General features: G+C 36.8%; 1 protein-coding gene across 3 annotated transcripts in view; it reads left to right on the forward strand.

The window, feature by feature from the left end:
• The first annotated feature begins 6 nt into the window (after window positions 1-6).
• The window catches only part of WDR26 (WD repeat domain 26), a 42,813-nt gene continuing 19,306 nt past the window's right edge, over window positions 7-23,513 (forward strand). The window contains exons 1-7 of one of the 3 annotated variants that reach the window (XM_012644059.1): window positions 7-774; window positions 2,659-2,758; window positions 2,859-2,963; window positions 8,653-8,789; window positions 13,109-13,206; window positions 14,283-14,439; window positions 20,909-21,047. In XM_012644059.1, coding sequence (XP_012499513.1) covers window positions 353-774; window positions 2,659-2,758; window positions 2,859-2,963; window positions 8,653-8,789; window positions 13,109-13,206; window positions 14,283-14,439; window positions 20,909-21,047 — 1,158 coding nt within the window. In that variant the 5' untranslated portion in view covers window positions 7-352. The remainder of the gene's footprint in view (window positions 775-2,658; window positions 2,759-2,858; window positions 2,964-8,652; window positions 8,790-13,108; window positions 13,207-14,282; window positions 14,440-20,908; window positions 21,048-23,513) is intronic. The other 2 variants (XM_012644060.1, XM_012644061.1) reach the window with 2 other exon arrangements.

The raw sequence follows: 23,513 nt of genomic DNA on the forward strand, positions 1-23,513 counted from the left end.
CCCCGGCCCCTGCCTCCCCTCCCCCGCCTCGCCCCACCGGCTTCCCACCACGGCCTCTCTCGGCGAGGAAACTCTGGCCTCCGCTTCCTCCTCCTCCGACTCGGACACCGGCGGAGCCTCCCCGCCCCCGCGGAAGAAACCCCGAGCCTCGGCGGCGGAGGGAGCAGGAGAGCCCGGGGCTTCGGCAGGCAGAGCAGGCCTCTCCCCTCCGTCCTCGTCGTCCTCGTCCTCGTCCTCCTCCTCCTCCTCCTCCGTGGTGGTAGTGGTGGGACTCCCCCCGGCTGCTGCCCCTTCCGCCGCCGGTGCCGTCCCCCACCGAAGTAGCGGCCACAGCCTGGTCAGCGGTAGCATCATGCAGGCCAACGGGGCAGGAGGAGGAGGAGGAGGTGGTGGCGGCGGCGGTGGAGGAGGAGGGGGCGGCGGGGGCCAGGGACAGACCCAGGAACTCGCCTGCCTGTCGGCCCAGAACGGGGAGTCTTCCCCCTCATCGTCGTCGTCGGCGGGGGACCTGGCCCACGCCAATGGGCTCCTGCCTTCCGCCCCCTCCGCCGCCAGCAACAATAGCAACAGCCTGAATGTCAATAACGGGGTCCCCGGCGGGGCGGCCGCCGCAGCCTCAGCCTCCGTCGCAGCTGCCTCCGCCACCACCGCCGCCTCCTCTTCCTTGGCCACCCCAGAGCTGGGCAGCAGCCTCAAGAAGAAGAAGCGGCTCTCCCAGTCAGACGAGGATGTCATTAGGCTAATAGGACAGCACTTGAATGGCTTAGGGCTCAAGTAAGTATCCCTTCCCGGCAGCTTGTGATGGACAGACCCAGGGACGGAGACTACCGGCGACGGGGGTCGGGGGCGGTGGCTGGAAAGAGCTCGGTCAAAGAGAGAATTACTGCTGGGCACGCAGGGCCCAGTCCCTAGGAGGACGCGGCTCAGGCCGACCGGGGAGGAGGAGCGGACCTGAAGGGAAATAAGGGAAAATCAATCAGTCTTGACAAATCGTGAGACAAGACAGGCGGTTGAGGGGTTGGGGAGGGATAGGAGAAGCCAAAAGAATGACTCCTCCCCACACACCTTCAGAGCTTAATTGTCTGTCAATAAAGACAGATGCAGGAGTGTGTCTCTGTATGTGTTGGGGGAGGGGTGGATTAGAGCTGCTGGAAATAATGAACCTTGGAGGATTTGTTTTTCAAGTATATCTTAGAGGCATCTTTGTGGGACACCTCCCCACCCCCAACCATGACAGACAACAGCCAAGGCAAACTACCAAACAGGAAAGACAATCACCTACAAGTGTTTATGGGAACTGAGGGGCTGGGATAATTTGGAAAGAGGTGGTTGAATAAATCTAATGGGAATAATGAAGATACAGTGTTGATGTCATTTAAAGGCCCTTGTGTGTGTACAAGAGGCCTAGCATTAACTAGTTTGAAATCCCAGTTTAACACCAAGAAGGTGATCGCCTCTGAAAAAGGGACATCTGATCTGGTGAATCACTTGTTTTCAAATACAATTTAGGTGGCCTTGTGTACCTAACATAGGGTGAAGGTAGACAGTAACCTTGGCCAAAGACCACAAAGAAAAACCAAGGGGGTGGAAGGTAGGATTGGTGGGAGTGCCCTGGAGCCACATGAAGGAGGTGCAAGAGGCAGAACCAGAATGAGATGAAGGGGGAAAAAAACATGCAACAGTCAATTTTCTAGCTTCAAAGTGTAGATTAAAATAAGCCTTTAGGCTAGCCAATGTGTAGTTTGGGATTTATGGATTTGTTGAGAAGGTTGGCACTTTTAAAAAGTGGCATAAGTATCTTGATTTTCAGGCAGATCATCGCACTGTTCAGCTGAAAATTAAGTAGTGCTGAATGAAAAAGCATTGAAACATAAACACAAATATATAAGACTGATAAATTAAGGTCCTTAGATACCAAAATACATGAGGGAAGAAAATACATTGATGAATCTTTTAAGCTCTCAAAGAGAAATATGCTGTAGGAAGATTTCACTTTATTCCCTAAGGAAAAGGATTAGTATGAAAACAGATTTTGTAAATGCTAACAGAACATATTACTGAGACAAGAAGCAAGCTGACAGCAGCAGGAGGAAATAACTCGTGACTGTTTGGAACCTACACCATAGTAAATTTGCTATTTTTAGTATAGAGAGAAAGGGAATGATTTTTTATGCTGGATTTATTTTAATTTTAAAGATTGACCTCCTAGAATTTTTCTATACTGATACAATATCTGGATATAAGCTCTTACCTAACACAGATCATCTCTTTCACCTTGTATGGCGCTAATATTAATAATTTTTATCTTCCAAATGTAACTAGTAGTATGTGGATCCTGGTTTTTCATTTATTTTACTAGTTGGTTACAACACATTTTTAGAAATTTTATACTTCATTAAACTACTGAGGCATTAAATGGCAAATGTAGAGAGAACTGATTTTGATTCTAGTTTCAAGAAAGGTTTTTAACTTGACTAGGAATAAATGTAGGTGGTAGTTTTAAATCAAGTTAGTTTAACCAAGCACATTAAAGCTTTTTTTCCTTCATCATGAGGTTAGCTCAAAAACTTTGCAACCGTGTTCATGGACATTAGTTTATTTGGAAGAGTAAAACCCTAAAGTTGGTCAGGTCTTTTTTACACTGTATCTCTCCTGCAGCCAGACTGTTGATCTCCTCATGCAAGAGTCAGGATGTCGTTTAGAACATCCTTCTGCTACCAAATTCCGAAATCATGTCATGGAAGGAGACTGGGATAAGGTAAAGTAGGGCATATAGAGCTGTGTGACTGCTGCTAAAATTACATATTTGATGTGCATTTTGTGACATTTCTGTTTTTCTTTTATACCAATTTTTACAGGCAGAAAATGACCTGAATGAACTAAAGCCTTTAGTGCATTCTCCTCATGCTATTGTGGTAAGAGGCGCACTTGAAATCTCTCAAACGTTGTTGGGAATAATTGTGGTAAATACACTTTTGTTCTTAGTTTCACATTTATGCTTATTTTAGTAGGTTATTGATAACTCTAGGCTTCTGCCTCTCGTACAAGATAAGGCCTAAAAGTAGTTAAATTTCATATAATTAAGTTTGTAAACTAAGATGAGTGTTTATGATGTTTTAAAGTATGAGTTTTGTATTTTTAAAATCTTATTTAGTAAATGTGTTGTTTGAACCTATTTCACGAATTAAGCTCTACAAAAATTATATTGAAATATCTTCATGCTTTTAATGCTATTGATAGGAGTTTTATATTTACAGAGTTTAGGATAAATTATACTTTTATGTTACTTATAATACTGAATGTGCTATTTGAAGAGAAATGTGTTTGGGTGTGTGTATATCCATACTGCCTTAAGAAGCTGATACGTTAATTATGTTTTTTTTAATCTTTGGGAATTATAATTAATTCAAACCAACTCCATTGGTGTGCTCACCATTTTCCATTATTGCATTCCAGTTGTGTGCATTGACAGTGTCAAAGTTTGTATAATGTGTATCACTCTGGTGGAGGGTTTGGGTGCAGATTTGACCACCAGGCCCTGCTTATTGGCCTTATTTCCCTGACAAGATCAATTTCGTAGTTTAACCTGTTAGCCTCTTTCATAAGTCTTAATGAATCTTTTATACTGATGGGCTTAAATTCTTCAGATGTTGGTGAGGGAAAGGAAGGAATAAGTTTTTTCTAAGTGCTGGTGATTGGAAACCATGAAGAATCAGCTGTTAGCTGCTGGCTTTTTAACTTCTAGCTGATTCATTTGTTGTCAAAAGCAGTTTCCTGTCTGGTGGGGGAGGGAAAGAAGGTGAATAGGAAGTGAAGTAGGGAAACCAGCTATTTGTTAAATATTAGTAAATGACTTACATTTTGGGCTTTTTAAATTGAGTCAAACATTAATCTTTTCTGTCTGTTGATAAACTTAGCCTTGTGTTTTTTTCTTTTTCTTTCTTTTGGAATCTTATTACAAAGAGTTTTCAAACTCTTAATACAATTCTATACAATAGTATAATCCTAGGAGTGAGCCTCAGGTGCATCAAAGGTGCAATCAAGTATGAACAAATACTCATTTAAATTGATCTAGTATATTATTTTCAGACTTTCAGTAAATATTTAAAATATTAAAAATGTAAAACTACTAGTGGCTCAGATGATTGTTAATAAATTAACTTATATAATAATCGATTCCATAGTAAAATTTAAAAATAAAAAGAAGTTAAAATAGTTAAACATTTGTATTCAAACGGGTTACAAATTTATCAGTAACTAAAGTTTCCCCGGCCAGTAAATTTGAGGGTTAAAAAAAACAAAAACTAAGTATATTTTATTGGGCAGTTGCTCATAAATTTTTAGCTCTGAATGAGCTAAAATAAGGACAATTAAATGGCCAAAATAGGAATTTGAGTTCCTTTCCAAGGCATTGGGCAAGTTAGCATGGTTTGTGAGTGACAGTAAAGAACTTGCCTGTGGACTATTTTAAAATGTATGTGATTTCTTGGAGGTCGTTTTCCTTTTTTAAGCTTCACCCAAATTATATCTGTAATTTAGTAAAAATTTTATAGGCTTACTTCCTGTTTTTTTCTTATTCATAGTAATTTCAGACTTCTGTATTGGATTTAGATCATACCTGTCTCATTAGAAACCTTCATTAGAAGTAACATGTAAACTGAAGAAAGGTAGTTGTAGATAATAAGGAGGAATCCTTTTTTTTTTTACAGCCTGTTCAGTCTGTAGAACATTCTAGGATCTAATAAAAGATGAAGATTAAATCTCTGGGTGAGCCTCACATCATCACACTGTTTAGGTATTTATACAAAGAAAGGGGTTCCAACTTTTATCTCACTTTAAGCATTGATGAATCAATTGCTTTTAAAGAGTCAGTTCAGCATTTTTTTGAAGTTGCTCTTCACTTTTCTAATTGTGTTTAAATTTACTTCTCTTCCCACCCCATCTCCAGAAGAAGAGAATGTAATATAAGCTTAAATTTGTAATAATAGCATAGACAGCTATTAAGGTGTTTTTATACATAATTATCTTAGTTATATACCCAGACACATTTGATGACTTAGTCTGAACTAAAATTGTACTTTATTTTTTAAACCTGAATGTTTTTATTGATCCAGTCCACTTCCCCTGCCCCCCATCCCCCATTTTTAAATGGTTTCCAGTCAAATACTAGGAATAGAAGAAGTTGCTCTCATGAAATCAGCATTTTTAGTTTGGTTTCAAATATGCTTAGCCATGTCTGGACAGTTTGGATGGGTATTTCAGACCAGTAACAGAAAACTTTTGTATATCTAAAAATGTTTGGTTCTTTATTTTTAATATAATAGAAATATGGTTAACAAAACTGTTCAAATATTGACTTGACATATAAAAATTAATACATTTTAAAATCAAATAAGAAGGAGTTTTGAGAGCCATGGTTTAATGTAATTCATTTCCCCTTTCCTCTGAGTCATGATTTAATTGATAAAACTTCATTATAGCCTTACTTCAGAGTTAGTCAGAACCACTACTAAGTTAGCTAGGAGGCTGCCCTTGATGACCAGACTTTCTGTGTATCATAACTTCTGAGTTTTTCTTTCATGTTGAGTTCAGTTTAATAACATGGGAGGAAAGGATAAAGCAGTCCAATTTGAGTAGGGAGGCAACAGCAGAATTGACTGTGTGAAACTATCATTCGAGTATCCAACTCACTTATCAATTTCAAGTTATTAGATGTTAAAATAGAGAAGGAAATATTGCAGGGCCCAGAGATGTTGAAAAATCATCAGAGACCAGAACTAATCTCTTAAAGGTCTAATTGAGTGTTGGAGGAAGATACAAAAGAGAGTTTATTTCCTCAACTTTTTTTCTTTTTTTTATTATTTATTTTTTTACATTTACTGGTTTGTTGTAAAGGATATTACAAAGCATACAGATGAAGAGGCGTGTAGGGTGAGGTGTGGGGGAAGGGGCATGGAGCTTCCATGCCCTCCCTGGTGTTTTTTTCTTTTTTTCTTATTTATTTTTAAGAAACTCAAGATCTTTAAAAAATGTATATACATGAGTAAAGAGCGCCCTGTCCCCATCTCAGCAAGCTTTAATTTTGCCTGATTTTTTACAACTTTTTCAGTAAATGACATTATTTGTTAATTAAAAGGACTTTATTTCCTTGAGATTATGTTTACATTTTAGTGTTTTAAATTTTGGGAGGTAAAATACAATTTTACTCCCCATCCTTATCATAATGTGTCAAATACTTAAGGTTGAACTGATTTTTAGGAGAATAAACATTTCTTTCTCAACCAAATCTCTAGCTGTGCTTGGCTAGCAGCATGTTAGTTGCCATGCACGATACCAGGGTTTGATATCTGTTTGAGGATATTCTTGGTCTTAATCTGGATAAAATGACTCAGAGAGAAATGCTTTTGTGCTACTTTTATAGCATTGCCTGTATATACAGAAATATGTGTTTACATTGGCATCTCTCAAAGTTTTGGTCTGCCTTCCTCTTCTCTCCTGCCCTGCCTCTGCCCCAAAGAAAGAGAGTAACGTGTTCTGTCAAGATCTTGGTGGGAAAATAAGGGGGAAATAGCACTTGGGGCACTGTCCCTACACACATTGGAATGGAGGAGAGGAGGATGGGCATGGGACCTAATGATCAATACTAATAAATAAATAATAAGTAAATAAAAGATTTGCCCTGGATTAGAAAAAGCATTCCCCAAATTCCCAATTGCTAAGAAAATTTAGTGAAGAAATTGAATGCTCTGGACAGTTCCATCTGGCATTTTAAATGAAAAAATTCTGCAACCAAATATGATCTCAAGTTTGAATCAAGAATACCCTAGATGAAATAAGACTTTTGTTTATTGACCAATGGAACTATTTGAGGTCTTCATTTCATAAAGAATTGAGGTTTTTTTTTTTCAGAAGAGAAAATGGTGAGAATATCCAGAGTAACTTCAAATATAAAATCCATTGGATTTTAGATTTTTTTGTTTAGTTTTTGGTTTTTGTCACTTGATGAACTTCAAAGTATTTTTTATTTGACTATAACGGTTAACTTCAGGCTACATATACAGCAGTATATTTTTCAGGGCATCTTGGTAATTAAATCTATTTCTGAAACGTTTATTGAGTCAGTCTAACTTTATGTGTAAAAGTTGGTAAGTGTAATTTTCCTAGATTTACAGGAACTTGTCTCAGTTTGAAATTTTTTCTGTTCTTTAGCTATAGATTTAAGATTAATTATCAAACATAAGCAATGTATCTTATTAAGGATGTATTTAAATATATGCCTAATTTGTATGAGGCAGATAATTTTTGTTTACTTTCCCTAAAAACTATTTTTATAAGCTTGTAGTTTATGCTTCTCTTCTAAATACTCCTTGATGGAAAATCTTGTAGAGCAGTTGATTTTACTCTTAATTCTGCAAATGTAATTTCTCCACACCATTTTATGACAGCTGTATATTTTTGATGGTTTAAAAGTAAACATCTTGCTGAAGAAGAAAAAGCTATAATTTAGGTTTTTATTATAAGTGGACTTGAGATTTTTACCACTTTATTTCTTGGAGTCTCTAAATATGGCTAACATTTCCTACCTACTAACTTTTCTCCATATATCAATTGGCTTGCTCAAGCTCCACAAGCAACACATACGATGAAAAGATCCCTCCAAGCAGAGGTCCTTAATTAGGTTTAAGGTTTAAAAGAAATTCTGAGCATGATATTCATAAATTTTCATATTTCTGTAGTAAAAAACTGCTAATATTGTGATGATCACTTTCAAGTTAAAAGGAAAATAATAAAGTTAACATTAAAAAGTATTAAATAGTCAAACATTTCAGAAAAAAAACTAAATGTGAAAATGCTTCACAATAAGCTAGAAAGTGATTTATCCTTTGGCAGGGTAAGAGCAGATAATAATTGTGCTTTATAGTTAAATGCATCAGTGATCAGATTATTACAAACACACAAATACAAATATTGAATCTTTTTAAAGACTTTTAAGTGCAACCTTCTGATGTAGGCGTCCCTTTATATCCTCCTAGAAGAGAGTCCATCATGCTTATGCTTGTCCACTTTAGTCATAGGAAACTCAATACTTTGCACACCAACCTGTCCATTTGTTGGACAGCTCTTCTTACTCTTGATAAGCTAAAATCTGACACTTTAGCTCTAGTTCTGCTTTCTGTTCTACTTGGTCCATCTTTCACATTGTGACTTTTAAATAATTCCTCTGTTAACTGATTTTTCTCCAATCTTTTCCAAACTTGTTGCATGCCCTAGTATAAAAGTCAGTATTTTTAAAAAGCAAATTTAGAATACTTGGAATAGTTCTAAATTTTCATACAAGAAATATACTTCTAGGGGAATGTTTTGAGAACAAAATTGATTTTTTCCCGTATTGATGCCTTAGTCACTAATGATCTTGTCTGATTTGAGTTTATTCATTCAAAGCAGAGTTTTAGTAAGATGTGGAATTGATCAAAATCACATTTAATCTACTATAGCTCTATTAAACCAAAATATTTTGAATCATCTTGAAGCTTTATAAAGTTATTTTCAAAGGGCATAGTAGAATGGTTTCTACTGTTCTGTTTAGGCACAAACATTTTCTGAAACTTCCATCAACCTTTTTCCCCTGACTGCTGCTTTCTGTCATGTCAGAGGATGAAGTTTTTGCTGCTGCAGCAGAAGTACCTAGAATACCTGGAGGATGGCAAGGTCCTAGAGGCACTTCAAGTTCTACGCTGTGAATTGACGCCGCTGAAATACAATACAGAGCGCATTCATGTTCTTAGTGGGTAAGGAAGCTGAGTTGTTAGACTCAGGTTGATGAAGGGGCTGTTATGTTTACAAGGTTACCACTGGCCAAAGTTACATTTCTTTTTTTTTTGAGACAGAGTCTCACTCTCTTGCCTAGGGCGAGTGCCGTGGCGTCAGCCTAGCTCACAGCAACCTCAAACTCCTGGGCTCGAGCAATCCTACTGTCTCAGCCTCCCGAGTAGCTGGGACCACAGGCACGCGCCACCATGCCCGGCTAATTTTTTCTACATATATTTTTAGCTGTCCAATTAATTTCTTTCCATTTTTTGGTAGAGACGGGGTCTCGCTCTTGCTGAGGCTGGTCTCGAACTCCTGAGCTCAGAACGATCCTCCCACCTCGGCCTCCCAGAGTGCTAGGATTACAGGCGTGAGCCACCGCGCCCGGCCTAAAGTTACATTTCTTTAACATTTTTCCAAGATACAAATACCTAACTATTACTAAATTCTTAGATTCATATTTGTCTGGGTAAATTCACTTATGTATATATAGACTATTTTTGTCATCCCAGGAAGCTATCCCTATTAAGATAGAGATTTAAGTGGGTGAAAGGAAGAAGAAATACGCGTTGGCTGTGAAATGCTATTTCAAAATCTTTTATAAAAACCCTATGACATAGATCAGAGTAAGCAATGAAGATTCCAGTATTGGTGCATACAAACATTTTTTTAAGTGAATACTTGTCATGCATCAGGTCCTCGTTAAGCATTTCATTTACACAATCTCATTTTGTCCTCACATCAATACTTTAAAGGTTAGAATACCCAAAGTCTTGGTCTTGGGCCTCCCTTGTAGTCTCTAAATACATACTCTTTCTAAGTAATCTCACTCTATACCATGCCTTCACATACTATCTATGTGCTAATGGCTCTTAAATCTACGCTCTTATCTGAACTCCCAATGTATCTACTAGTATACTTGACAGTCTCCACTTGGATGTGTAATAGATGTCTCAAAGTTATGTGTTCAAGATAAAATTCTTGTGCTCGCTTCAGCAGCACATATACTAAAATTGGAATGATACAGAGAAGATTAGCATGGCCCCTTGGGGAAGAAAAAAAAAAAAGATAAAATTCTTTTTTTTTTGAGACAGAGTCTCACTGTGTTGCCCGGGCTAGAGTGCTTTGGCGTCATCTTAGCTCACAGCAACCTCAAACTCCTGGGCTCAAGCGATCCTCCTGCCTCAGCCTCCCGAGTAGCTGGGACTACAGGCATGCGCCACCATGCCTGGCTAGTTTTTTCTGTATGTTTTCAGTTGTCCAATTAATTTCTTTCTATTTTTAGTAGAGATGGGGTCTCGCTCTTGCTCAGGCTTGTCTCGAACTCCTAAGCTCAAACAATCCGCCCGCCTCGGCCTCGCAGAGAGCTAGGATTACAGGCGTGAGCCACCGCGCCCGGCCAGATAAAATTCTTGAATCTGGTTGTGCCTCTATCCATTCCACCCCTACAGACTTGTAAGTGGCAAGACCTTCTACCAGTTGCTCAAAGGAAAAACTTGAGCCTCATCCTTGCTTTTTCTTTATCTTTTAACTTTGACATATATGGCCTAACATCCCAAATTTGTCTATTTCTCTCCATCTCCACAATTTCTATCCAAGTCATAGACATCTCCCCTAGAATATTATGGTAGCTTGCTACCAACTTGCCTTGCCTTCACTCTTAATCCCTTAACAATGCTTATTTCACACAGCAGCCATAGAACTACATAAGTAAAACCATAAAAAAATCCTTTTACTCCCTTGCTTAAAACCTTCCACTGGCTTTCTAGTACACTAAAGACCCAAAATTGCTACTCAAGCCCACAAGATCCCTGATCCTTTCCTGTTGTCTTTTCCTTTATTCATTACTGTCTGTAATGTCTGTCTGTTCCTTAACTTTCCAAGCCTTAAGGCATTTGCACTGCCTGTTCCCTCTAACTTAAATGCACTTCTCCCAATCTTCTTTGCATACCTGTCAACTAGTTGCTAAGTTCCCAGCCCAAATATCCTCTCCTAAGATTACCTACTGGATATTCTCTGTCACATCACTGTTTTAAGTTTTTTCCTTTATAGCATTTTCCACTATATGATACAGCCCTGGCATCTAGAATAATATCTGACACATAATGAGTCTGTAAATACAAAACAATGGACAAAAGAATGGGCCCAAAGTGGTGTAGAGTTCAAGGTAAGGAAGTTAAGCCTCAAAGAAGTAACCAGCCCAGCATAAAAGCTCATAAATCAGAGAGCTAAGACTCAAAGCCTGGTTTGACTGATTCCAAAGTCACTGGTCTTTACCTACCACCACATCTTGAAATAGTAAATTCTGCTAGATATTTTGATAAGGTGGCTGACAAATTATCTTGTTCTCTTTACTTTTCATAAGGTATTTGATTTCTTTATCATCTAAATATCATTCACATGATTTTCTTTCCTGCAGAACATATAATTTAATCATATAATTTTTCTTCTGAGGTGGATTTCAGCATTAAGTTTATCCCCTGATTTTTTCACATAAGGAAATGGCCCAGATATGGCAAGATGTCGAGCTGGGATCAGAGCCCAGGGTTTCTTCCTCTCAGTCCAATGTCCTTTTGGTTATATCATGTGACTTTCCATAAACGGACCTTCATTTAAAACCTTAAGGTTCGCTGGGCCTGGTGGCTCACACCTGTAATCCCAGCACTTTGAGAGGCTATGTGGGAGGATCACTTGAGCCCAGGGCTTCGAGACCAGTCTGGGCAACATAGCGGAGGCCTTATTCCTACAAAAATTAAAAAAAAAAAAAAAATTAGCCGGGCGTGGTGGTGCATGCCTGTAGTCCTAGCTACTCAAGAAGCTGAGGCAGGAGGATTGCTTGAGCCCAGGAGTTTGAGACTGCGGTGAGCTGTGATCACATCACTGCACTCTAGCCTTAGGCAACAGAGCAAGACCCTGTCTCTAAAAAAAAAAAAAAGAAGAAGAAGAAGATTTAATGTGTATTTTCATAAGGGCACAGAAGCAATCAACAAGAAGTCACTTTTGGAAAATTTAACGTGAACAATTTCTCATGTAATTATTGATAATAAATTTTATTCCCCAGAAGATAATAGAAACAAAATTTTCACAATATCCAGCTTCCTATAGGGTGTTTTGAGTATAATTATTTACACTTTTTTTTTTTAAAGTACCTTTTTTTTCATCAGCTAAGGCAATATTTATGTACTAAATAGCAAAATAACAAGTAGTTCTGTTGGGTAAAAGGCTATTAAATCATTTAGAGTCTAAACGAAAATATGCTTTATCCAGTTAAGAAGGGAGTGATACTTATGTTAACAGAGAGGTTTCTGATACTTATCATTTATTGAGCTTTGCTTATAGAGCCTGTAGTAGACCAAGTACTTCGTGTACTTCATCTTAAAAAATCCTCATTCCCCTATTTAATATATATATACATATTTTAATAAGCAAAAAGAACAGATTTGTCTGGCAGAGTACCAGACAAAATAGTAGGAGAGTTACTTGCCTGGTCTAATCTCCATGCTTGAATAATGCCTTTACTTTTTTTAGTTTCAAAGCCCATTCTGAGAAGAGCCAAAACTAGGTCAGGGCCATACCCCAGCAGCGGACCCATATGTATTCTGCAGAAATCTATGAACTTTAGCGTTCATTCTATCTTCTGCACAAATAATGAGTAATAAAACATTTCCCCAGTTTTGTCTTCTGGGATCTCAATACCTTTCACTGGATAACGCAAGGATGATTATGTAATTATACTGTTTCTTGAGTGATGTTTATGATAAACTCTTAAAAGTATGTTGTTTTTGTTTAATTAATGTAGTATAAATATTCTGAAGGTTTTGTTTTACTGTTCAGAAGTAAAGTTAGCATAGTAGTTAAGAGCAAGTTCTACAGCTAGAATGCCTGAGTTTATGTTTCTACTTTGCCTCTTAACCCAAGGCCAATTACTTAAGTTTTCTGTACCTTGGTTTCTTCATTTGTAAAAGTAGAATAATAGTACCTTACTTCTTACAGGGTTATAAATATTAAGTGAAGTAATACATGTTGAGTGCTTAGAACAGAGCCTGTCAAGAATGATAATATAAAAATATATTAACACATAGCATAACAATAATATATATTTAGCTATTATTGTTCCTTTACATTTTAGTAATTGTATGTAGGTACCAGGTTTATGAATTGATGAATTGGGTCCACTGTAGAAATTTCTTTGTGATATGTATTAGTAAGAACTGGATAGCCAAATAGTCAGTGTTTTTCAATTATGTTTATTTCAAAGGAATGGGTTTGATATTTGTTGCTTTCACTGTTGTATTTTTAGGTATCTGATGTGTAGCCATGCGGAAGACCTACGTGCAAAAGCAGAGTGGGAAGGCAAAGGGACAGCTTCCCGATCCAAATTGTTGGACAAACTTCAGAGTAAGAGTCTTCATTTTTGATGTTTGTGTGTTTTCTGTTAGATTAGAAATAGATACTATGTATCAGTTAGGATGACTTATATCTAGACATACTTTCATTAAGTGGTTATAGGAGAAGAGAGGACATCCATTAAGAAGCGCTTTAAATCAAAGATTTTCAAACTCTGTCATGGAGTATAAGAAGCTAACTTGAGGAGTCAGTAAGAGGGTGCTGGTCTCAGAGCAGTTCTTCATGCATTTGTATTGTACAGTGATGCTCCTCTTAAGATTCTGCTTGGGGGGAAAGTGTGTGGTTAGAGAAAAAAATAAGTAAACCCATACCTTTAAGCCATGAGTGCTGTAAAAATTTTGTTGATTTCAATAATAAGGCCCAGATTTCTTTAGGTAAATTGTTTTACTCTCCCCCAAGTATATTATATCTTCTAAATTATAGTAGGGGTTTAATTTTTGCCATATCTTTATGTAAATGACCTTCTTCTCCTCTGTGGTTAAATCATATTCTGTAGTTTTCATGTTGAGATGAGAGTGGAGATGCTAAGAATTAGAAAACCTTGCCATTGGGAAGTATAAGGCATTCAAGGATTGCAGTAGGTTGGTATTGATACCAAACTACCAGTTATTCCCCGAATTTCCACAGTATCCTTGGCATTAGGAGCAATTTGATAGGAACTGGGAGTTGACCTGTTCCAGCCTTTTGCCAAAATTTTGTTCTTTGATAAGGGGAAATTTTTCTAATAATTAGTCTCCTTCTGATACTTAATCATTGTTAGATTTTCTTTTCATTATTGTCTTTTTTCTTCTCTTTGTTGTTGTTGGTTTCCACTCCCTCCAGAAAATCCACCTACAAAATAAAGTCCTACCCAAGTATATATCCCATTCTAGTGGCAACATGGCTATAGCTGCTGACAAATATTCATAAAGCTCACATGTTAAATTATATTACTCAGAACTTCTCTATTTAAGGGACACGGTATTACTGGGGTAGGGACAAGTAGAGCAGGAGATGACTAAATGTCTTAAAGTTTACAGTTTATTATTATTTTTTATTTCTCTTTTTTAAAATATCTTCTATTAAAGCCTATTTACCACCATCAGTGATGCTTCCCCCACGGCGTTTACAGACTCTTCTGCGGCAGGCAGTGGAACTACAAAGGGATCGGTGCCTATATCACAATACCAAACTTGATAATAATCTAGATTCTGTGTCTCTGCTTATAGATCATGTTTGTAGTAGGTAAGTGGAAAATTGCTTATATTCTAAAATAGGCTAACATTTTATAAACTCAGTTAAGAACTTTATTAAAGTGTTTTCTTTTTTAGAGTTCTATCCTGTAACTATGTAATAATTCATCTCTGATTTAGCATTTGTTCACAAATAAAGCCAGAACTACTAAAATTGAAAATCAAAAGAAATTTATATTTATTTGTATAGTAAACCATACCTTGAGAATTGAAGCTGGGGACCTAGTTTTTCCTTATCTGTAGGTTTATTATTTGTTTTCTGTTGTCAGACAGTTTAACTGTGGCTGAAATTATTTTCTGCCCATGAAGACCATGGTAATATTTTTTTCCTTAATGAAAGTTCTGCTTTTTAGTAGAAAGTAGACTCTAAAACTGGTTAGAATAAAGGTATTTACTTTCTGAATTGGGTTTTGTTACTATACCTACCCATGTACCTAATTTAACTTCTAAGAATGCAAGTTTCTCTTTTAATATTAGCAGTATTTTGATTAAAAATGTTCCTGATATTTTAATAACAATCTCCAAAATTAAAACAGAGCTTTAAGATACCAAAAACAAGTTGTGAAATCTTTTGAACTCCAGGAAGGAAATGATTTGGGTCTAGTGAATCAAATGCAAAGGGGAACAGCTGCAGTGCACGTGCTTGATTGTTTTTGCCAAAGATCATTGAAGAACCAACAAAAGTGACATAAATAAGAATAACAAAAGTATTTAAGTGCGGGGGCTTTGGATAGAAGAGGCACTTCTGAGTAACCATAAAAATTATGTATATATGCATATCTGTACTTCGATTTAAAATAATTTTTAGGTGTGCATAAACCACATTTGCGTGTAGTTTTCACCTCACTTTCCCCACTTGCAATAAAACAATAATAATTGCTTGCTCTGTTGGCCTTAAATTACTTAAAAGTGTTACTTTATTTTAAAGTAGTGAATTATTACTTGGTGCATATATTAGATATTCTAAAAGAAAGTGATTAGAGATCCTTTTTCCTTATCCCATTTTACTCTTTAACACAGTTCTTTGACCTGCTTCTGAGGATTTTTAAATCTTTCCATTTAAGTTGAATACGGGAGGAGAAAATAATATAGTAAAAGGCTATATAGTTTTGTGTTTCATAGCTCCATTCGGGGATTTGAGAACAATGTTAAAATTAAGGCACTTGTTAACCCAAATCTTTTTTTTGGCTCATAAATTTATTGCTGTTAGAATATATTGAAAAGTGATGGCCAGACTTTATGGTTCAAGAGGTGTCAGTAGGTTAAGGGCTCGCCTTCCTATTTGGAAACTGAAATCTATGGAAATGTGACCTATATTTGTCATAAGTGCTTTAATTTCTTTATCAGTACCTATGAAACTAAATGGTGGGACTGGATGTAGTGACTGACACATGTAATCCCAGCTCTTTGGGAGGCCAAGGCAGTAGTTTCGCTTGAGGCCAGGAGTTTGAGACCAGCCTGGGCAACATAGTGAGATCCCATATCTACAGAAAAAATATATCTATATCTATCTGTCTATCTATCTATCTATATAGGCGCGCCATGTGTGGTGGCACATGCCTGTAATCCCAGATATTCAGGAGGCTGAGGCAGGAGGATTACTTGAGGCCAGAATTTCAAAGTTGCAGTAATCTGTAATTGAGTCACTGCCCTCTAGCCTGAGCAGGACTCTTATCTCTAAAATAATAATAATAAATTATGAAAAATATTTAGTCCAACTTTTTCCAACTCTCAGATCAGGGACCAGGCTTCCATAATCCTGTGTGGGAAAGCATTCCAAAATTTTACATAGGAACGAAAGAGTTCTTGTTCTTCAGAAATAACCATTGATTAGAAGTTCTTCTCTGTAATCTTAAAACTTTTTTTTTTTTTATTTCAGCATATTATGGGGGTACAGATGTTTAGGTTACGTATGTTGCCCTTGCCTCTCCCCTCCCCCATCTTAAAACTTTTGACTCTATGCTCCTCCTAGTTACTGCTCTCTCTCCCCCTCCTCTCTACAGCTGACTTCGTGAAATCATTGCCTGCTGTACATTCACAATGTCACGGTCCTTACTTTTCCTTTGCTCTTCAGATTTTCATAGTACTAGGGCTTGTGCAGCAGCCAGAACTGTTGGTCATGTTGGTGAGGAACACATCTTTGTTAAATTCAATGGATACTTTCGAGCCTGTATCTTGACCTTACCATAGCTTTTGACTACTCTGCTTTGAAACTTTTCCTTTGACTCTAAAACATTCCAGACTCTTGGTTTTATTCCTGGCTACTCCTTAGGCTCCTTCCTCTCTACCTGTCCCTTTAATAAATGTATGTTCCAGAATTGTGTTTCCTCCCTCGTCTTTCTCTCATCCTTGGATTATACTTCCATGGTTCTGATGACTCCTAGATATAGGCCAGAGCTACAGAATTTGTCTCCTCAGCCTTAGATGTTAATACACAATTTGAAGGTTGCCCAGGTACCTTGAACACAGCATGTCCAAATAAAACTTCTTTCCCTCTCACCTATCCCTGCAAAGTCTGCTTTTAAAATCCTTGAATTCCCTATCTCAGTGAAAGTCTACCATCTACCCAGTTCTCCCAAGCCAGAAAACCAGGAGTCCAGCCTTGACTTTTTACTCTCTAGATCTAGATTTTAAAGACACTAAGGGAGTAATGTTAGGCATTAAGTCAGTATAATATCTTGAGAGAGAGTTGTACCCTTTATTGGTGAACTGGGAAAACAGAACCTGAATTTGATTCAATTCCTAGTATTCATTTAAAAGTCTTCAAAAGAAAAGTTGATAATTTTTATTGTCTGCTTTACTTTCTTTTAGAAACTAGATTTTAGCATTGAAACTAGAAAACTCTTTTCAGAAATTAAATCTTAGCATTAAAATCTAAATACCAGCTTTTTTGGAGACTAGAGCGTTGATTATGAATAAGGAAATGATGACTTTCTAAAAAAATCCTAATCAACACTGAAAAATTTTCATTAGATTGTATGTAATTTTTATTTTTCACAGTTAGTCTACACATGTTTTTGGTTAAATTCAACCAGTAGGAATAATGATTTAAAAAAAAAAAAATTGTGTTTTTTTTTTTTTTAACAGCAACCAATGGATTGCTGTTTCCACAGCTAAGTATTAATTTTTTTAGTAAAGGATTATTATAAAATATTTATAGAAACTTAAAATTTAAAGATTTAATTTGGTTAAAATGGTGCATTTATTTAGTTTTATTTTGGAAGGTACTTTTTTAAAAATGCCATTTAAGTTTTCTTTTAAATTTAAAAACTTAAATTTTAAGTTTTTAATTTTTTCTTTTGGAACAGGGTCTTGCTCTCTTGCCTGGGCTAGAGTGCTGTGGCAGAGTGCTATGGCATCATCATAGCTCACAGCTACCTCAAACTCCTGAGATTAAGCGATCTACCTGCCTCAGCCTCCCAAGTGGCTGAGACTACAGGCATGCAACACCCTGCCCAGCTAATTTTTCTGATTTTTGTAGAGATGTGGGTCTTGCTGTGTTGCTCAAGCTGGACATGAACTGTTAGCCTCAAGCAATCCTTCTGCCTCAGCTTTCCAAATTGCTAGGATTATAGGCGTGAGCTACATTGCCCAGCCTTAAGTTTTAAATTTATATCAAACCAAAGACATAATATCACTTGTATACATCTAAAAATGGGCTTTAATAGACAGGGCTGTTACATTAATCTTTTTTTTTTTCCACAAGCCTATGCTTTTCCTTAGGTATTAATCTTTTTAAAAGATTAAGTAATGGTCCGGGTATAGTGGCCCATGCCTGTAATCCTAGCACTTTGCAGGGGGCCAAGGCAGAAGGATTGCTTGAGGCCAGGAGTTTGAGACCAGCCTGGGTAACAACAACAAGACCTATGTCTCTACTAAAAAAAATAGAAACATTAGTCAGACATGGTGATACACACCAGTCCTAGCTACTTGGGAGGCTGAGGCAGGAGGATCGCTTGAACCCAGGAGTTTGAGGTTGCAGTGAGCTATGATGACGTCACTGCACTCCAGCCCAGGCAACAGAGCAAGACCCCATCTCAAAAAAAAAAAAAAAAAGTTTAAGTAATGATAAAAATAATGACAATCTAAATACCACTTTAGTGATGATATTCAAATAAAATTGATTGTCAATAGATGAGATGATTTGTACCCTATAATTCTGATTAGGAATCAGTCCTTTTTAAAGATATTTTGCTACCCTGACTTTAGATATGTCTTTTTACTCATGATCAACTTCAGCCATTTGAATTACTGTGTATTTTATACCTGGATATAAAGTGTTTCTCATTGACCAAATGATAATCACTACTGACAAACATAGGAGGAGGAAAAATCTGTTTCTGATATTGAAAGTACTTATTTGATTGGAATTTTATCCAGCAGAGCCTTGAAAAATATGATTTTGAAATGCCATTTGGAAAGAAAACTGGAGTCAGTCATGGGTTCAAATCCTAGTTCACTTACGCCTCAGTTTTATGACATCTTGTAAGTTATTTGCCCCCTTTGAGCCTCATGAAAACAGGGATGATTGTACTTCCCTTATATGGAAATTAGCAATATTATATGTAAAGCATGTAGCACAGTGCTTGGCACATAGTAAGTGCATAACAAATGGCAGCTAATATTGATTATGTTTCAATTCAGATGTAGAATGATAGTTTCAGATGTATAAATTAAATTGCTTTAATATTAAAGTTTAAAACAGCCTCCAAATAGCCAGCTGCTAAGGCAGATTGCCATATGTGCCAGATAAAGAATGTTAATTTCTTTTTAAATACATATCACTTATCAGGCTGGTAAATTGACAAAATATATTTTAGAATTATTGATTGGTTAGGGGAAAAATAGGGAAGACCGTTTTTCAAGATAAACTTAAAAGTTTATTCATTAATGTTTAAATAACTTTTTTTTAATAATATAGAGGCTTTATAATACAGAGCTGTACTGTCCAAACAGTAGTAGCCACTAACTGCATGTGACCATTTAAATTTAAATGTACAGCAATTCAGAGTAAGTCAATCAAGTTCCCCCAGATTACTAGCCGCATTTCAAGTGTTCAGTAGCCACATGGTGAGGGCTGCCATTCTGGATGACACAGGTACATACGGTATTTCTACTATTACAGTAACTTCTATTAGACCGTGCTGATGTGTAGCTCTGAAAAGGATAGAATGATTTGTAAAAGTGAGTGCTTAAAGGGAATAGTTTTTGTCTGGCCGTCTTTTAGGAGAGGTTCTCTGTCGCCCAGGCTGGAATGTGGTGGCAGGATCATAGCTAACTGCAGCCTCAAGCTGCTGGACTCTAGTGATCCTCCTGTGTAGCTGCGACAACAGGCACACCATCATACTTAGCTCATTTTTTTATTTTTTGTAGTGGTGGGGTTCTCATAAGTTGCCCAGGGTTGGAATAATTGTTTTTACAGTAATTGTTTCCTCTTTAACTTGGTAGAGTTAATCATGAATCATAGAATTTTTTTGCCTTTGATATATATTCATTGCTATTTATAAAATACTAGCTAAGTGTCAGATTCAGTCTAAATGCTTTACATTCATTATCTCATCCTCTTATTTCATTCTTGTAAAAGGAATTCTTAAGGCAGGTACCATTATCTTCATAGTTGGAAAAATTGAGATTTGGGGAGATTAAATAAATGTCCCAGAATCATAGCTAGTAGGTGGCTAAGCCAGGATTTGAATCTAAGACTGTCAGACTCTACTGTCCGCATTCTTAAGGCTTTACTCTCGGCTACTGCAGCCCTGCCATAGATTGCACTTCTCCTGTGCTTTCCCAAAGATGATATTAATCACATTTTAGTATCCATTATATTCCAGGAATTTTAAATAGATTTCTAATACTTAAGAATTTTGAGAAACCTGTTAGGTAGATATTAATCTCATTCTTTAGATGTGGGAACCGAGGCTCAGAGGAGTTTATTGACCTGCCAAAGACATTGACGTTTGTGACTGAGAAGGAACCCAAACCTGTTATCTGGAACTGTAATGCCTTCTCTCTTTTTGTTAAACTTTTCTTTATTAAAAAAGCAACTTGGTATAACTGGATGTTATATAAATGAAAATGTTACATTCTTCCTTCTAGAACAATCAGCCGATACTGTCCAACTCAAACAGATAAACACGAGGCCCTGATTATATCAATTATTTGCATGAATTGACTTAATCAGACCAATGATCTTCAGACAGGAAAAAACGTAAATTACGAATTGAAGCAGATTTTAGATTACTGACTTCCTGTAAGATTGCCTTGACTAAAAAGTTCCTAATGTTGTATTTTATTTTTTAACATACCTATATAAACTTGATTTTTAAGATTTTCAAATACATTAATGTCTTATGTTTAAAGTTTGTGATGTGATCTTCAAAGAAGTTTTATCATTTAACCTTTTTCATTATTATTACTCTAATCTGTTTTAAAAGAATAATTTTTGGACTTCTTTGTTTTAGGAGGCAGTTCCCCTGTTATACTCAGCAGATACTTACGGAGCACTGTAATGAAGTGTGGTTCTGTAAATTCTCTAACGATGGCACTAAACTAGCAACAGGATCGAAAGATACGACAGTCATCATATGGCAGGTTGATCCGGTATGTACTCCAGTGTGAGTGTTTAGATTACAAAAGGAGATAAATTTTGAATCGAATTCATTGATTATATATTTTTAAAGTATACATATATAGAAAGAATTTCTTTTCCAAGAGCATTTTTTGTCATCTTTGTTACTTCTTACCTCTTCCTATGTTGTATAGATAATATATGTAAATTAATATTATCAAAATTGCTGAATATTTGTGATGTGATAGTGATTGTGCTAAATATGTGTGGACATTATCTAATTTAATCTTCTGAATAACTCTGAGATGCTAACATCTCTTATTGTCGGATGAGGAAACTGAGATAGAATTTAAATGCCTTGACTCTCACAGCTAGTAAATGGCAAAATTTGACTCAAATCCAGGAGTATTTTGACTCTAAACACACCACTATTAACTTCTCTGCCAATTTCTGTCTTTGTTAAAACTCGATTTACACATAAACATAGTGCTCATTCTGTTATAAGATAGAATAGACTCATTACTGTTTTGCTTTCTGAAACCCTTCGTTATCTTGTATGATTTGTGGATTTTGTGTGAGCCCTCCCCTCTTATTTTCCCAGTAATATATATGAAAAGTATTACATTTTGGATTTCAAATTCTAAGTTCCCTCTAAAGTCAGAATTGTCTTTGTTCGTAACCATATGACCTCAGATTTTTTGTAGGTAATAAGTATTCTCATTTCTTTCAGCCAATTGAACATTTATCAAGCAAAGAAGTACATGACTCCAAATAGGTTAAGGAGCTATTTTGGCTTAGTAGTCATTCACCTAAAATCATGAAGTAAATAAACTTATTTTCAACTTTAGAATTAAAATATATTAGCCCAGGATAAAGTTTTGGGCTCCATGTTGAAAAAAATAGAGAAAAAGAGCCATAGATGGAAATAATATTTAAAAGAAGAGAATCAAATTTGAGAGCATACAGCAATTCTTACATACCTGCAATATGCTATGAACGATGAAAGGTAAATAAGATACATTCTTTGCTGTAAAGCCAGGTTTTCTTTACTTTTTTTTTTTTTTTTTACCATGTACCCCTTTGGAAGTCTGGTGAACCTGTGGACCTGTTCTCAGAATGTTTTGTTGGTGGTGGTGGTTTTTATGGGTTTTTTTGAGACACGGTCTAACTCTGTCACCCAGGCTGGAGTGCAGTGGTGTCAGCCTACCTCACAGCAACCTCAAACTCCTGGGCTCAAGCGATCCTCCTGCCTTAGCCTACTATGTAGCTAGGACTACAGGCGAGTGCCACCACACTCAGCAAATTTTTCTGTATTTCATAGAGACAGGGTCTCACTATATTGCCCAAGCTGATCTCTAACTCCTGGCCTCAAGCAGTCCTCTAACCTTGGCCTTCCAAAGTGCTAGGATTACAGGCGTGAGCCACTGTGCCTGGCTAGAATAATGTTTTTAAATGCATAAACTAAAACATGTAGTGAGCCCAAATAGATATTTTATATTAATTACTAAAGAAACTCAATTATATTAAAATATAGGTATCAACATAATATAAAAACATATATATTGCTGCCTTATTGGCACATTAAATAATTCTAGCTCCACATAAAACTACCAGAATTTTGAAGTAGGGATGAGCATAAGTAGTATTTCAAGATATTTGCAACAACTGTAATACGATATGAAAAGATTTGATATTCTATTGTTCAGAATAATCTAATAGTACACTATTTACTATACTACCTAATATACTACCTGATAGAGAATACTAATACACCTATACTACCTTGTTAATTGTCTGCATTCAAGATTGAAGGAAATACCAAATTTCAGGCTGTAGTTAATAAAAATAGAGATGTACCTTTTTTCCCATTTAAGTTCAAGGCCCTTTAATTCTCTCCCTGGACCCCTTCTTACAATCTCAGATTAAGAACTCTTGTGAAAGGAATGTACAGTTTAGAAAGGGAAATAAAATGCAATGAAATAAGCATCATGCAATATATATAAGGTATTACGAAAGCACAAGGACCTTCAAAGGTGGGAGTACCTCATTAGAGCCTCACTGTGCATCACACAGGTGGAAATAGGGAAAGGGCATTTAGGAAGAGAGGAAACATCTTTCCCTCCCTTCCCCTCTGAAAAAAATATAATACTAAGAGAATAGGATGAGTAATGGCAAAGAGTGGGAAATAAGACTAGAAAAAGAGGCCGGTTGCAGTGGCTCACATCAATAGTCCCACCACTTTGGGAGGCCAAGGCAGGAGGATTGCCTGAGCCCAGGAGTTTGAGACCAGCCTGGGCAACATAGCGAGACCCTGTCTCCACAAAAAAATTTTTCAATTAGTCGGGCATGGTGCTGTGCGCCTATAGTCCCAGCCACTCTGGAGGCTGAATTGGGAACATCACTTGAGCTCCCAGGAGTTGGAGGCTTCAATGAGCTGTGATCACACCACTGCACTCTAGCCTGAGCAACAAAGTGAGACCTAATCTCTAAAATAAAAT

This window comes from Propithecus coquereli, unplaced genomic scaffold (genome assembly GCF_000956105.1).
Source record: "Propithecus coquereli isolate 6110/MARCELLA unplaced genomic scaffold, Pcoq_1.0 Scaffold205, whole genome shotgun sequence".
Taxonomy (NCBI): Eukaryota; Metazoa; Chordata; class Mammalia; order Primates; family Indriidae; genus Propithecus; species Propithecus coquereli.